The sequence below is a fragment of the Vipera ursinii genome (genome assembly GCF_947247035.1).
Source record: "Vipera ursinii genome assembly, chromosome: Z".
Classification (NCBI taxonomy): Eukaryota; Metazoa; Chordata; class Lepidosauria; order Squamata; family Viperidae; genus Vipera; species Vipera ursinii.
The window spans coordinates 85,295,384-85,312,929 of NC_139517.1; the positions used below are offsets into that span (position 1 = coordinate 85,295,384).

At 44.0% G+C, this 17,546-nt stretch overlaps 1 protein-coding gene across 1 annotated transcript in view; it reads right to left on the minus strand.

Moving 5' to 3' along the window:
• KCNH8 (potassium voltage-gated channel subfamily H member 8) overlaps nucleotides 1-17,546 on the minus strand; it is a gene marked incomplete at both ends in the record, with an annotated part of 243,408 nt that overhangs the window by 78,570 nt on the left and 147,292 nt on the right. Inside the window, one exon of the mRNA XM_083379020.1 lies at nucleotides 7,041-7,198. Within this exon, the coding sequence (XP_083235146.1) occupies nucleotides 7,041-7,198 (158 nt within the window). The remainder of the gene's footprint in view (nucleotides 1-7,040; nucleotides 7,199-17,546) is intronic.

A 17,546-nucleotide genomic window follows, 5' to 3' on the forward strand; every position in this document is an offset into this window, starting at 1 on the left:
AGGCCGAACGGATGGTAAGGATGACCAAAGACGCACTCCGGCGCATCATCAGCGGGGACTGGCACCACAGACTGGCCAAATTTTTACTAGCCCAACACACAACACCATGCGTGGCTACCGGCAAGAGCCCAGCAGAACTGCGATGGGGACGGCGCCTCATCACCAAGCTGGACCGCCTACACCCAGACCGGGTAGCAGCCGAAACCGGTAGGGCAACATCACCATCATCACCATCACCACCAGCATCACTACCATCACCATTGCCATCATCATCCACACACAGGGTCCTCAACCTGGGGGACCTGGTCTGGGCAAGGAACGATGGGGCTGGACATCCTTGGGTTCCGGGGACAGTGGTCGGGAAAACAGGACCCCTTTCGTACATTGTAGGGGTGGAGGGGGACAGACGCATAAGGCGACACATCGATCAGCTCAGAGGAAGAGTCCCTGAGCACGTCACACACGCCCCTGAGCGCGTCACACATGTCCCTGAACTCAACGCACATGATCAACAGGAGGACCACACTCCAGGAGGGGTCAACCCAGCTGAGGACGTCACAGGGCAGGGACCAGAGGAGGAGGACTTCCTGATGCCGGCTCCTTGCAGCCCTGCACAAAGGCCTCAGGAACCCACGGTCCAAGCCCAGGGGCCAAGCACACCCAGACGATCCACCCGTCCACACAGGACACCAGCCTACCTGTCGGACTATGTGTGCAAGTGACCCTCACACAAGGACACCACTGTTTTATATATATATATATATATACTCATAGTTATAGTAGTTGCATGTTGTTGTTGTTATGTGGGTCTTCTCTAAGGGGGGAGGGGTGTTATGTATGCAGGCATCTGCATAGCAACAGCCCTCAGGGGGCATTGGCCTGGACAGTTTCGGTGGGAAACCTAGGGCCAACCCCATTGGCTGTTAGCTTACCTGGCCAGGTATATAAGGAGGCCAGGTAGCCCTCCTTCCTCAGTTCACTTCCCCTTCCAATAAAGAGCTGAACTCACACACCGGCTGGCGTCTCTCTTGCGTTGGACCCACTACACAATACTATCCGCGGCTGTCAGACCAGCATACCAAACCACAATACCATATGAGAGGACACTCTCTATAGTAGACTGGTAAAAGAGGGTCATAAGCCGTTGTTCTACCCTGTTCTTCCGCAAGACCCTGAGAAAGCGAAGTCTCTGTTGGGCCTTTCTGGCCACCTTGGTTGTATTAACTTTCCAGGTAAGATCTTTGCAGAGGTAGACTCCCAGAAATTTAAAGGAGGAAACTCTCTCCACACAGTCCTCCCCGATGTAAAGTGGGGCAGGTTCCTCCTTTTTCCTCTGGAAGTCTAGCACCATCTCTTTCATCTTGCTGATGTTCAGGTGCAAGTTGTTGTTACAACACCATATGGATAGTTTTTGTACCTCTGCCCTGTATGTTGTCTCATCCACACCTGTAATAAGTCCCACCACGGTAGTATCAGCTGTGAACTTAATTATTGCAATAGATGGGTCGGATGATACACAGTCATATGTATACAAAGAGTGCAGGTAGGGGCTAAGCACGCAGCCCTCTGGCAAGCCGGTGCAAAGCTTCAGGGGGGTGGACAAAGCAGACCCGACCCTCACTGTTTGTAACCAATTCCTAAGAAAGTCTTGAATCCAATTGCAGATGGAAGGGGAAAATTTCAAGTCAGTCAGCTTCTCGATGAGAGGGCTCGGCAAATTGGTGTTGAAAGCTGAGCTATAATCAACAAAAAGCATCCTGACATAGCTTCCAGGTTTCTCAAGATGACTTGCTACAGAGTGTAAAGCAGTAGCTATGGCATCGTCTGTCGACCTGTTCCCCCTGTAGGCAAATTGATGTTTATCGAAATCCAGTGGGAGGCATGTCCTGAGATGTTGCAGAACCAATCTTTCGAAGCATTTCATGACTACAGACGTTAATGCAACAGGTCTGTAGTCATTCAGGCACTCAACTGCAGTTTTCTTGGGGATTGGAACAATGGTACTGCTTTCAAGCACGATGGTACACATGCTGTTTGCAAGGAGATGTTAAAAATCCTTGTCAGGACCCCTGCTAATTGGTCAGCACAATTCTTAACCACTATCCTCAGCACCCCATCCGGGCCTGCGGCTTTGCTGGGATTCACCCCCTTCAATACAGTTCTCACTTGGTCTTCAGATAGGGTGAGTTGTTGAAAATCACGGGGTCTGGTCTTTTTACCTCGTAATCAGCGAAGAAGATATTCAGCTCCTCAGCTAATGAGGCATCGGTGTTAACCATGTTCCTCATACTGCCCTTATAGTTGGTTAAGTGCTGCAGTCCCTGCCACACTTGCTTCGGATTGTTGTCTGCTAGGTGGTTCTCCACCTTGTGTTTATATTGCTGTTTCGCCATCCTAATGCCTCTTCTAAGATTTGCCCTGGCATCTCTGTATGTGTCCCTGTCCCCTGCCTTAAAGGCAGAATCCCAGGCTCTCAGGAGTGTTCGTATCTCTGCAGTCATCCAGGGTTTACAGTTCCCATAAACTCTAATGCACTTTTATGTTGTTACACTATCAGTGCATGTTCTAATATAAGAGAGTACGGCATATGTGTATGCATTCAGGTCTTGATCTTCAAATACACTCCAGTCAGTGGTTTCAAAGCAGTCCTGCAACTGGCTGAGAGCACCCACTGGCCAGGTTTGACCCTTTTTGTGACTGCCTGAGTTCTTTTCTTGAGAGGGACATACTTTGGGCACAACAGGAGTGAAAGATGGTTGGATGTACCCAGGTGGGGGAGAGGGAAAGCTCTGTATGCTTGTTTCAGATTAGAGTACACGTGGTCTAAAGTGTTTTTCCCTCTGGTGGGAACCTGCACATACTGTATAAACTTGGGGAGAACTGTCTTCAGACAAGCTTGATTGAAGTCCCCAGGCATGACAAGAGCGCCCTCTGGGTGAGTTTGCTGCTGCCTGGTGATGACGTCATACAGCTTGGAAAGTGCCGTGCTGACATTGGCATCAGGTGGAACATAAACAGCTGTAATAATTACCACAGTAATTTCTCTAGGCAAATAAAAAGGCCTACATATGACAGTCATCAGTTCCACATCTGGGGAACAATACGTGTAAACTAATCTGCTGTTGCCACACCAGTCACAATGTATATGCACACAGAGTCCTCCTCCTTTGCTCTTACCGGAGCCTTTATCTCTGTCAGAGTGGTGTCAGACCCACAAATCTGCTTACAAGACATCTAACAATATGCAACAATAATAATTTGTTAAATTTGAATGCCACCTGACTCTTAATGATTCTGGACAGCTCACAGTATGAAAACTTTACAATAAAATGAAAGAATAGAATTTTTTAAGAAATCATTAAATGAAGACATGCTCTGAAAATCTGCTTCAGACACCAGTGACTTTTCTAACTTTCAATATCCATAAAAATGCAACTGTGTTCTTTAAATGAAAACAGCAGGGGAGAATGATAAGTGTTGATCATTTGACCTCATGGAGCAAGAATCATCTTTACCTTTTTTTTTCCACACAGGAGGTATTACCCTTTATGCCTGATCCAAACTGTGCAGATCTTGAAAGGGAAATTTTATATTAATAAACTCTGCTTAATTTTACATGGGAAGTACTAGTAGAATGTTATAAAGTAATTTATCCCCATTATTGGTCATAGGATCAAGTTCCTGGATCAACATATCGGTGTTTTATTGCTATGAGTGCAGGAAGAGAGAAGCCTTTTGGCCTCACTGTGGTGCAGATTGTGTTTTGATAATGAAACATATAAATATTTAGGAAGAGAGCTTTCTCTGTTGTTGCCCATGCTCTGTGGAATCCCCTTGAAGTGAGACAGGTCCACACTCTCCTGGCCTTCAAAAAAAAAGTTAAAACAAGGCTCTGTGGTTTTATGTGGGGAACTCAGGGAAGCATGTAGCCATAGGTTGGTTAGTCCCCTGAAAGCCCTCCACTCATCTTCAACTAATTTTGATCATTCTTGCCTCCTCTTAAATGTTTACTGTTTTATATTTTAACATTTTATTATATATTTCCCAGAATTCCTTGTTGAGGGAGATGGGTGGAATAGAAATGTGACAAATACATAAATAAATTGGAAGTATGGGTAGAATAGGTAATAGTTACATTAAATAAATAATTATGTAAGTATTATTTTAAGGATTTTTCCCAACTTCAAATTTGCCTTTCTAGTGACAGTATTTCAAGTTAAGCATGTTTTAATAGCTTAAAATAGGTCAGAGATATTGGTGGCTTCTGAGGCACTAGGATGGTTTCTTATTTGAAAGATTATATATATATTAAAATACTGGAATAAATTCATTGGAAATTATCCAGATGCAAACATGTTAAATTATATACTCAAACTCTTGACTCAGATTATCCATGAGGAATTATCATTGCACCAGGCATTGGGAATGGCCAAAAGACTTATACTGATCTGCTCAAATCTTTATTATGATAAAAACAAGCATAAAATTATACTGAAAAATTGGGAGTAAATTTATTTTAGACATTAAACTTGGCTGTTGGAAACATGTAACTTATCCATTCTCGAAAAGGCTATTTTACTTAATCAAGAAGTTAAGGCGCTAGCCTAGAAACTAGGATACTGTGAGATCTAGTCCTGCCTTAGGCATGAAAATTTTTTGGGTGACTTTGGGTCAATACTCAACCAAATTAAATAAGGTTATTTTAAACTGAGCTTAACTCCTGGTGATTGCATGGAAACATTCATAGAATTTTCATGGCATTTATACAGAATTTTTTTATCATTACCTTCCTCCAGGATCTGTCTCTCCTCTTCTCCCATCCCATCAGTATCTCAATTTACTTAAATCATGGAATTACTGTCCCATCCCAGTATTAAGCAAGTGATTAATTTTTTTTCTTACAGTTACTATCAAACATTACTTAACATTTTCAGATCACTTGAAGTTGGCTAGGTTTTGCCACCTAAGTGAGCCTTAAGGGAAAAAAATGAATGTATAACTTCAGTAAAAATTTGAAAATTAATGGGGTAAATCAATTTGATCTTTGCAAAATTAGACATATGTCAGCCTATAGCTCATGATACTCTGGCTGCACTGACATTTCTCCCCCCAAAATATTTTACTTATTTGATTTATTTCCTTCAGTTTTGAAAGTGGCTATCATCATCAACTGAACAAAACAGAACATGAATATATACCCATATCTATACACACACACACACACACACACACACCCAGAGACATTAAAATTAAGACATGATACTTAAAGTACAGTCTTTTGAGTTAATCTAAGTTCTTGATGAGTATACAAATAGTTTTCCTAGCAACAATAAGGAAATAGTTTTCTGTTGTTTCCTTTGCTTTTTAACTTCCCAAATCAATAAATGGTTCTGGGATTTTCTGGTGGTTGCAGTCAAAATACTAAACAGATCTGATTAACTTTTCTGAGATCAGTTGAGGTAATTAGGTGCTGTTGCTGTGACTAAAGTTATTAAGCAATTAAAAGCCTGACAAAATAAATGCATTTTATTGATTTTCTAAATGTTGGTGAGTAGAAACGAGTTTTTAAAGATGGAATTAAATCCTCTCCTGCATGCCAGAATGATGAACTTCTGGGCATCTTAAAAGGCTGTTTGCAAATTTCTTGCTGCATTGCCACCTGTTGTAATGGAACTGGGAATAACATGGGAGACAAGGGAAAGAGCCACAGCAAGATAAGCTTAGGTTGCAAAAGGAATATGGAGTGGCAAATGTCTCAGAAGGGACCCTTCCAATTTCTTGAGAAATGTTCTTTCAGACTTGCAGGCCCAGATGAACTAACTTTACTTTATTGCAAGATTACATTAACAGAATCTTGCCAGTCTAAATGTATGTTTCTCCCTGTTGCCTTTGCAGCCAAAGGAAAGTATATTGCTAAGCACATTGATTTATGCTTTAGATTGTAAGCCGCCCTGAGTCTTCGGAGAAGGGCGGGATATAAATGGGATTTTTTAAAAAAGGTCCCTTTTGAGTCACTTGCCACACACAAGTTGCTTATTTACTCATCCCTCCCAGGTACAAACCCCTCCCCCATTATGATGAGTTAGTGAGACCATCGTGAGCAGGGACTAAATTATTAAGGAAAATGAATTTGTGTAATTCACAGAAAATTAGATATTGTGTTTCTGTTTTTTTATTTTAATGTAAGAAAATAAATTATTTTCACTATTAAATAATTCAATACATACATGGATGTAACTACGGTAACTTGAGTTCAATCCATCAAAATATATTTTTGGTTTGCATGATGCTTAAAAATGTAATGTATCCATTAGAAATAGGCAGTCCTTGACTTATGACCTTATGACTTATGTTACCTAGGCAAAGTAATGACACACCCCTCCAAAAAGGTATGATCCAGATTTGAAGATTTGATAGTTGCACACACCCCCTGCAGTCATGTGATTGAATTTTAGTTAAAGTCAACTGACCCATATTTACAACCGTTTATAGTATCCTGCTGTTATGGGCTCACAATTATGAATATTCTTGCCAGAAATGGGCATTAACTTTTGATGGTTTTCAGTAAAAAAAACTCCTATTATGGACAATGGATTTGCTTAACAGCCATGGTGTTCATTTAAGAAGTGAACAACCAGAAAAAAAGATTGTAAAATTGGACATGAGCACAATTTATGACTGTATTTCTGGGCTGAATTACATTCATAAGTTAAGGACTATCTGTATACCTTACTCAAAGCTTTCAATGGTTTCATCTTTCTGTTTAGATGGCTTTAACTTTATTTTCACTGTGTTTTCCCCTCTTGACTGTTTATTGAGTATTTCAAAGAGAACAGATAACACTAGTATTTTATCTGGAATAGAAAAAATACAACACTCAAGAATAAGATGTACACAATATGCACATGCATAAAGAAGTGGTTCGTGTAGTTTTTATTTGCCTCCATAGACTAATACATTCATTCATTCATTCACAAAAAGGATTTCTTGAGGTGAATACTGTAATAGTTATTTTAGTAGTTTCATAAAGCTATACTTACCACATTGACGTTGAAAGCATAAAGAAGATCAAAAGGGAGTGCAGCTATTAAATCAATGATAAACCAGGTAGTCACATAGTGGATACAAATAGATCTTGCTTCAAATATTACTTGGCCAGACTTGCTGACATATGTAGTTCGGAAATTTAAAATAATATCTGCTTGACATAGAGAAATGTAAGTATTAGAAATTCCATTACCAAAAAAGTATTTTTATTTCAGAATAAACAAATGTGACTAACACTTATTTGGTAATAATAGTTTTTGTAGTGATAGAAATATTAGGAGCATTTATTTATTAGGTCAATGATCAGCAAATAACAGTAACAAAATGAAACAAATTGATGCAATATATTACTAAAAGAGACATCACATATAGGTATTAAATTTATACATCTATTACTGTATCAATACATTAATTACCTAAATAATGATAAATTAAAAATTAAAAAATAATATAAATATCCCTAGCAATGTATACACAAAAAGAACAACTATCTAAAAGTGATATTCAGTGTAAAAGTGAAAACTTTCTAAAACAGTATTTTAATGATTTTTGTCTTATTTTCATTGCAACAATACAAAATTTTCACAGGTAATAGATTTTAAATCTTGGAGAATATAACTGATATAAAATTTGTCTAATCTCACTGGTAATTTATCTATTAGAGGCAAAATAGAAATTATGTCTCTACAAAATTATGTCTCTACAAAATTTGCAATGTAATATGTCCAAGTTGGTTTCAACTTCCTTATTACCACACAGATAGATGTACTTCACTATGCAGATTTTACTGTACTTGACTTGGAGTAGTGGTAATGGAAGAACATTGCATCTACGTTTAAAAAATGCTATTCTAAACAGAATAGAATAGAATAGAATAGAATAGAATAGAATAGAATAGAATAGAATAGAATAGAATAGAATAGAATAGAATAGAATAGAATAGAATAGAATAGAATAGAATAGAATAGAATAGAATAGAATAGAATAGAATAGAATAGAATAGGAAGGTCTTTTAGTCCAGCCTTCTGCTCAAGCAGGAGAACCTATACCACTTCAGACAAGTGACTGTCTAGTAGTTTCTTCTTAAAAATCTCCAGGGATGGAGTGCCCACAACTTCTGAAGGCAAGCTGTTCTACTGGTTAATTGTCCTCCCTGTTAGGAAGTTTCTCTTTAATTCCAGGTTGCTTCTCTCCTTGATCAGTTTCCAACTATTGTTTCTTGTCCTGTACTCTGGTGCTTTGGAAAATAGTTTGATGCCCTCTTCTTTGTGGCAGCCCCTCAAATACTGGAATATTGCTATCATGTCACCCCTGTTTCTTCTTTTCTTTAGACTACCCAAACCCAAGTCCTGCAGCTGTTCTTCATATGTTTTAGTCTCCAGGCCTTTGATCATTCTACTTGTTCTTCTCTGAACTTTTTCCAAAGTCTCAACATCGTTTTTGTAGTATGGTGACCAAAACTGGTTGTAGTATTCCAGGTGTGGCCTTACTAGAGTTTTATAAAGAGGACTAATACTTCACGTGATCTTCATTCTATGCCTCTGTTGATACAACCCAGCATTGTATTAGCTTTATTAGCTGCTGCTCCATACTTCTGGCTCATAGTCAAGTGATCGTACACTAGGACTCCAAGGTCCCTCTCACAGTTACTGTTTTTGAGCCAGGTCTCACCTAATCTTATACCCAGTGCTTTTTTGTAAAAGAAAAAGGTGCCGGAACTCACACATGTCATACAACCCATCTTGCCTACCTACAAGGTTCCATTAAAAAAATGTGCCGGAACTCCGTTCTGAGGGTTCTATGACAAAAAAAGGCCCTGTTTATACCTTTGTCTTGCCTAAATGTAAAACTTTGCTTTCCTCCACATTAAAACTCATTTTGTTGGATAGGGCCCATTGTTCAAGTTTGTCAAAATCTTTTTGGATCCTGAGCTTGTTTTCTGGGATGTTGGCTATTCGTGCCAGTTTAGTGGTATCTGAAAATTTGATGATCCCCCCCATTCCCTCACCTAAGTCATTTATGAAGATATTGAAGAGTACTGGGCCTAAGATGGGCCCTTGTTGTACCCCACTTCTTGCTTCTCTCCATGTGGATGTAGTACCACTGAGGACTATCACTGAATATGGTTTGTCAGCCAGCTATAAATCCATCTGGTGGTGATGTTGTCTATCCTACCTTTTTCTAGCTTACTAAGCAGTAGATATATTATGTTTTGAAGATAACACACTGGTTCTCATGTATCACTGTTTATCTGCATTCTGTCATGATGGAACAACCTTTTACATTTATTATTCTTTGTATAATTAATTGTTTGGCTTGATCATAGCCTACTGACATTAAAAATAGTATAGAAAGAGCCCATATGAAGCTAACCTATGCTCCATTGTCTATCTCCATGACAAATTTATTAAAATTAAGGGGGTCAGTCCATTTGGAAAGAAATATAATGAAGTCTGTATATTATCATCTCCCAGTCTCTGACCTGTCTTGAATCTTAAGTGGGCATTTGGAATTCCATTGGGAGCAGCTAAAAATGACTGCAAAAGTTTTGTTTGCACAGTTTCTAGCAATTTCTTCTTCATATAAATTCCTGTTTGTGCCTTGTAACAAGTTTGAGCCAATGTTTTAAACCTACTAAGTGTTCACTACCAGTATAAAAAAATAGTTCAATAGCATTCATCAACCTAAAGACTAATTGCATCACCTGATTCTAATTAGCATTCCACATGCTTCTTGAGCAGAACTGACCCCCAATTATTTAATTGTGTGAATCTGTGGTAGAATTTCCATATACCATCTTAGCACAGCATAAACTCCCAATGCTTCTTTATACTGACAATGACATATAAACTCTCAAACACCTGTTGGATTGAAAAGAGTAGTTGCTGCAACATTAGGGTACTGGAGACAAAACTGGCTCTCAGTTTTAATAAATTGAAATATCTGGTTTTTGCTAAGAGAGATAAGATATTCAGCATTTCTGGAGAGTAGAGGGCTGTTTGATAAAAGTTTAATAGATATACAACAACCATCTTCAAAGTAATCTTCTAACATTATAGCGCAGTGGTGGCCAACCTTTTTGAGAGCGAGTGCCCAAACTGCAACCCAAAACCCACTTATGCATCGCCAGGTGTCGGGGGCATGGCCACCGAGTGGGCATGACCACCAAGTGGGCATGGCTATGGTAGTCATGGGAGTATGGTTGGGTGTGGCTGGGGTGGGTGTGGCCACCTCGATGTCGCTCCTGGGGAGGGATGCCTGTGGGGGCAGGGCAGGATTGGAATAGATCCAGGGATTCTCTGGTGAGTGGGACAATGGGTAGGAGGCTTGTCCTACAGGGTGAGGTGAGGCGAGGGAGGGGGCAGGGCAAGGGTGGCATTGCCATGGGGCAAGGCAAGGTGAGACAGAGGTTGGGGCTGGTTGCAGACAAAGGGTGGCTCCGGTGAGGAAGAGGCTTTAAGCAAGCTTAGCAACTGGAGTGGGGATTTCCCCCAAAAACAAACGTGCTTCGTGGTAACCTCAAAGCACAACAGAAGAGACCAAAACCTGCTGCAACCACCCAGCAGATGGGAAGGGAATAAAGACCAAACAGCCCCCCAATCTTCAAAAGAAATGCTCACAACAACGAAAGCCTCGGACAGGGACAGGGAGAAGAGCGTGGGCAGGTGGGCAGGAATACTTGGCAGGCAACTTCTCCCCAGGCCCCAGATGAGGTAAAAGGGGCCAGATCCACTGCTCTTGCTGGCTGGCTGCTCCTCGGCCCTGTCTTGCTTACCAGAGCCTGCCTGGGCTGCCGTGCACACAAGGCTTGGCAGGCAACTTCTCCCAGGCCCCTGAACGAGGTAAAAGAGGCCATATCCCCTGCTCTTTCTGGCTGCCTGGCTTACCAGAGCCTGCCTGGGCAACCGCCACCTCTGGCATCACTGCCACACAATGGCTTGGCAGGCAACTTCTCCCCGGGCCCCAGACGAGGTCAAAGGGGCCAGATCCCCTGCTCTCACTGGCTGGCTGGCTGACTTACCAGAGCCTGCCTGGCTGCCGCTGCGGCGCACACAAGGCTTGGCAGGCAACTTCTCCCCAGCCCCTGCACGGGGTAAAAGGGGCCATATCCCCTGCTCTCTCTGGCTGCCTGGCTTACTAGAGCCTGCCCAAGTGACCGCCACCTCAGGCACCGCTGCCGCACACATGACTTGGTAGGCAACTTCTCCCCAGCTCCCAGATGAGGTAAAAGGGGCCAGATCCCCTGTTCTCGCTGGCTGGCTGGCTGGCTAGCTCCTCTTCCCTGCCTCACTTACCAGAGCCTACCCGGGCTGCCGCCACCATGCACACAAGGCTTGGCAGGCAACTTCTTCCAGGTCCCTGCATCAGGTAAAGGGTCAGATCCCCTGCTCTCGATGGCTGCCTGGCTTACCAGATCCTGCCTAGGGGGCTGCTGCCTCCAGCGCTGCTGTCACACACACGGCTTGGCAGGCAACTTGTCCCTGGCCCCTGGATGAGGTAAAAGGGGCCAGATCCTGATCCCCCCACCCAACCTGCTCTCGCTGGCTGGCTGGCCCATGGCCATTCTCCCGAAACCGTTTTGCCATGACGTGAATAGTGGGAAACGGCCGGTTTTAAATGGCTGGAGGCAAAGATCTGTGCCACACCACTCCCCAAACCGGGAGTTTCCCACCTCATGTGGTGTGGAGCAGCTGAAGCACCACCCGCCTTGCCCACCTCAGCCCCTCGGCCCTGGATGCGAACTCTAGAGGCTTCAAAAAGGCCTCTGCCAGCTGGATCGGCCATGGGAGGGGAGCAAAATCACTGTGCAGCCCTAGATCCATGGGGCAGAGGCCTTTTCCAAGCGGCAGTGCCGGCAGTGTGTTCCGTGTGCAGGATGGGGGGGTGGGAAACTCTGGCAGTGGTGGCAGGGGGTTGGGAAACTCCGGCAGTGGTGGCAGGGGGATCCGTGTGTGGGGGGGAAATGGCAATCCATGTGGTGGCTCCCATTCCCCACCTTGTGCATGGATCGCCCTGCCACTGCCGGCATTGCAGAAGCATTTTTGAAGCTTCTGGAGCTTACATCCATGGCTGTTGGAGGCCTGAAAAAATGCTTCTGCCACCCAGATCTAGGGCTGCAGAGCAATTTCTCTCCCTCCCCCCATGGCTGATTTGGAGGGAGGTGAGCAGCTGCTACGCACCTGAAACTGGCCCTCTGCCACAACATGCCAGGCAGGCATTCTCCCCCGGAGGGAGGCGAGCAGCTGATATGCACTTGAAACCAGCCCTCTGCCGCAACACACCAGGCAGGCATTCTCCTCTGGAGAATGGCGAGCGGCCGCTATGTACCTGAAACTGGCCCTCTGCCACAATGCAGAAGGTGGCCTTTCGCCTCCGGCCGGAGTCAAACAGCCACCTCAGGCCGAACCGGACATTTGCCGCGATGCACAAGGCAGTTGTTTGCCTTCAGTCAGAGGCAAACAGCCGCCTCGCAGAAAATGTTCAGTTTTGACATGGAATGGATCTTTGCCTCCCACCAGAGGCAAACAGCCAGCAAATGGGGTGGATTTTTGCCTCCGGCTGGAGAAAAATAACCAGGAAGTGGCATGGACTTTTGAAGACCATATAGGAGCTGTGACCAGGGGGGCTTTTGCCCAGGTTCGCCTGGTGCACCAGTTGCGACCCTACCTGGACCGAGATGCCCTACGCACAGTCACTCGTGCGCTCGTGACCTCCTGTTTAGACTACTGCAACGCTCTCTACATGGGGCTGCCCTTGAGGACCACCCAGAGGCTTCAACTGGTGCAGAATGCGGCCGCGCGAGTTGTGATGGGGGTCTTCCAATACTCCCATGTAACACCTCTACTCCGCAAGCTGCATTGGCTTCCAGTTGCCCTTCGGGTGAGATTCAAGGTGCTGATGATGACCTATAAAGCCCTAAATGGCGAGGGTCCGGGATATTTGAGGGAACACCTGTTGCTGGCATCAAGTTCCCTTCGTCCAGTGCGCTCCCACAGGGAGGGTCTCCTCAGGGTGCCGCCAGTTAAAGACTGCCGCCGGGTAACACCCAGGGGTAGGGCCTTCTCAGTGGGTGTGCCTGCCCTGTGGAACCAGCTGCCTGCGGAGCTTAGGACTGCCCCCGACCTCCGTTCATTCCGCCGGGACCTGAAGACCTGGCTCTTCGAGCTCTCTGGCCCAGGCTGAGAATATTTTTAATTTTAATTTTAACTGGGTTTTAATTTTCTCAGGGTTCTATTTAATCTCTTTTAATTTTGTTTTAACGTTTGTATTGACTGTTTTTTAAATGCCCTGTAAACTGCCCTGAGTCCTTCGGGAAAGGGCGGTATATAAATCTAAATCTAAATAATAATAATAATATATATATATATATATATATATATATATATATATATATATATGTATATGTATATGTATATGTATATGTATATGTATATGTATATGTATATGTATATGTATATGTATATGTATATGTATATGTATATGTATATGTGTATATATATATATATATATATATATATATATATATATATATATATATATATAATTAAATTCATAAATGTAAATATAACTGAATGTTGAAATGATTGTTATTTTTAAGAACATTTAGAATGTAAAGGGAGAAATAAGTTGTTCTTGTTCTTTGTTGGTTTTTTTTTCTTTTTTTCTTTTTTCTTTTTTATATTTTTACATTTATTGGGAAATATGAAAGTATGAGAAGGTTTGCATGAAGGGAGAAAAAAAGATGAAATCCATCAACGTAAATATAGTTGAGTGTTAGAAAAAGACTATTATTTGTAAATGTTTTTTTTCTTTTTTGGGGGGGGAAATAAATTGAAATAAATATAGTGACAGGATTTACGATAAGACAACTAAAACGATATATAGGACTATTGAGATTATATATTTAACTGTTGTTAAATAAACAAAATTGCTTTAATCTAATGTTTTGCAAGGAACGATACGCTAGGGATAGGGGAAATCAAATGAAATTAACAGATGGAATATAGATTATAGAAATTAACTGTTAAGGATTGTTTCATAAATGCCACCCAGACAACATTCTGTTTTATAATGATTTATGTTATGTTAAAGAAAAAAATTCTAATAAAATATATACCAAAAATGAAGCTAAGCAGCAGTTAGTACTGCTTCTGTTGAAACTGAATAAACATGTTTCTGTTTTCACCACTCTGCCTTGTCAATGCCTCTCCAATCCTGAAACTTAACAGTGGTGACAAAGGTGGGATCTGGTGTTAAGAAGAGAGCCAGAAGTCACTAGGGGTGAGGTCAGGCATCAGAGCTCTGGCAGGAACTACATTCCCCCCTCTGTCTGCCAGTAAGCCACGCTGGAGACAACCATGTCCTAAGGACCTGTCCTAGGATCAGCCTTAGGAAACCTTAGCAGCACAAGACATTGAGAGGTCGGAGACAACTCACCATGGACAAGGTCGGCAAGTTGGAGGAGTTCAACGTGGTGCATCCTGAGAGGTGGAGCTCATACATTTCCCTGTTGAGAATTATCTGTGAGCTAACCAAGTTAGCGAAGATGGCTTGAAGGCTGTCATGTGTGGCCAGGCAACATTCAACATAGCCGAAAACCTAGTCACTCCTGCCACACTGGAATTGGTCACCTTCGCAGACCTTAAGAAGAAGCTGAAGGAGCACTTTGAGCTGAAGCTCTCCGTCATTGCATGGAGGCATGCATTTGAGCAGCGGGAGCAGCAACCAGGAGAGTCTGCTGCCGAGTTCATAGCTATCCTATGACAGGTGTCCCGGCTTTGCAACTTTACAGACCTTGAAGAGAAACTGTGAGACCATTTAGTATGTGGGCTAAGGAACTGGGAACTCCAGCAGAAGTTGTTTGCTAGGGAGACCCTCAAATTTCAAGACACCCTGAAGGAGGTAATGGCTGAAGAAGCCGCCGGGGTGCCATCAAAGCTTTATGGCCCTCCAAGAACACTCCTAATCCAGAAGCCATCCACCATGAGGACGCCGAACGAACTGAAGACTTCAACACGGACCATGAGGTCGACCAGCTGCAGAGGGAACGAGAAAGAATCCAGTGGCCATTTGACAAGGGAGTTCCCTTCGTTCGATGTGCAGGCTGTGGAGGCTGACATAGACGCTTGGAGTGCAGGTTCTGCACAGCAACGGGCCGAGCATGTGGCAAGCAAGACCACATCACCGCTGTCTGTAAAGGTCGCCAGAGGGACTCTCCAGGAATGGTACTGGGGCCCCAGGACAGCACAGAGTTGGCTACTGCTCCAGCAAAAGGAGCATGTTTAGAATGGGTACCCATCGTCCACTTAAAGAGAAGCTTAGACTCAGGGTCAAGCTTCAAGGATTCCCATGCCACATGGAACTGGACACTGGGTCTGCCGTCTCGATAGTTTCCCAAGGAACTTTCAACCAAATTTGCACTCATAGGGGCAAATGAGTTAAACTGAAACTGTCTAACCTCATGATGACTGATTTCCAAAACTCCCACGTAGCGGTTAAAGGAGAAGGAATGTGCAGTTCAGAGTTTGAGGGTCCCCTGGATGTCATGGTGGTCGAGGGCCACTGCACAAGCCTCATTGGGCTCAACTGGTTTGATGCATTGGGCATCCATGTGACTGGCATTAACTGAACACAAACAGCGGACTTGTTGGCAGTTTGCCAGGAATTTGCTGATATGTTCAGCCCTAGCTTAGAAGAGTACAAGGAGCCTCCAATTGCCCTCCATCTTGATCCATCCATAGCCTCAATACAAAACAAGCCTTGTAGAGTGCCTTTTGCTCTCAAACCAAAAATCAACGCAGAGCTGGACAAGCTGGTGCAACAAGGTGTGTTGTAGCCAGTTGATAGCAGTGTGTGGGAAACCCCCATAGTTATGCCACTAAAGGCCAATGGGGATGTGCGCATTTACACAGATTATAAGTGCATGATCAACCGAGCACTTCAACAACACACATATCTGGTGCCTGTAGTCAGCCACATTTTGGCGTCACTACAGGGAGGTCACGTGTTTGCCAAATTGGGTTTGGCTCAAGCATACCAGCAGCTACCCGTGGATGACGCCATGGTGGAAGCTCAGCCATAGTCACACACAGGGGGGCTTTCAGGGTAAGGCGCCTATAGTTCGGGGTCAGTGTAGCCCCAGGGCTCTTCCAGAGCATGATGGAGCACACATTCAAGGGCATCTCAGGTGTGTGCCCCTATTTTGATGACATCCTCATAACTGGGGAGTCAGTCGAGGTTTGGCTGAATGGCTCAAGGCTGTCCTTCAGCATTTCCACCAAGAGGGGCTGAAATTGAAGAGGGAGAAATGCAAGATTAGGGTGGACTCAACTGAGTTCCTCGATTTCCGCACAGATGCCACAGGCATTCATCCTGCCGAATCAAAGTTCAAGGCAATTCAGCAGGCCCCCAGCCCTAAGTCAAAGAGGGAGCTTTTTAGGCTTACTAAACTTTTACCATGCCTTCCTCCCACACAAGGCCGCAGTGGCAGAGCCATTACACAGGCTCTTGGACAAAAAGGCACAGTGGCAGTGGATGAGCATCCACGAGAAAAGCTCCTCGGCAGTCAAATCACTGCTGTCTTCACATTCAGTACTCACCCACTTTAATGAAAAGCTGCCCATCTGCATTGCTTGTGATGCATCGCCATATGAGGGTTGGAGCAGTGTTGAGCCATTTAATGGCTGACGGGAGGCAGGCTCCCATCGCTTATTAGTTTAGGACCCTATCTTCAGCAGAACACAACTATGTGCAAATAGACAAGGAGGTGCTGGCCATAGTGGCTGCCATAAAGAAGTTTCATGACTACTTGTATGGCCGCCATTTCATGGTCTTCTTGGACCACAAGCCACTTCTGGGTTTGTTCACCATGAACAAATAGACACCTCAGATTCTGTCTCCCAGGATACTGAGGTGGTGTATTTTCCTTTCAGCCTATGATTACTGGCTGGTTCACAAACTGGGCAAAGAAATGGGGCACACAAATGGCCTCAGCAGGCTGCCTCTGCCACACGTAGAGCCAGATCCCGCTCTGGTGGCCCGCATCCTGGCTATCCAGGATTTGCCGGAGTCTCCCCTTCATGCTGGGGACATGGCTACCGAGACAGCTTCAAAGAAGATGCTTAGTCGTGTGTTGAACTGGGCATACACAGGATGGCTGGACAGGTGTCCGGGGCCAACCTTCCAAAGTTTTTATATGCGGAAAGATGAGCTCTCAGTTCATAAGGGCTGCATCCGTTGGGGGAGTCAGGTCATAGTCCCGAGCTCCTTGAGGTCCAGGGTTTTAGCATCTCTGCACAAGGGACATCTGGGAATAGTCTGGATGAAGGCACTCGCAAAAAGCTATCTGTGGTGGCCTGGGTTTGATAAAGATATTGAGGCCCAAGTACATAGTTGCTGCACTTGCCAGAAATCCAGGCCCGAGATGCTGTAAGCCCCTGTCCACCGATGGAAAGCCATGCAAGCCCCGTGGTCAAGAATCCACACTGACTTTGCTGGGT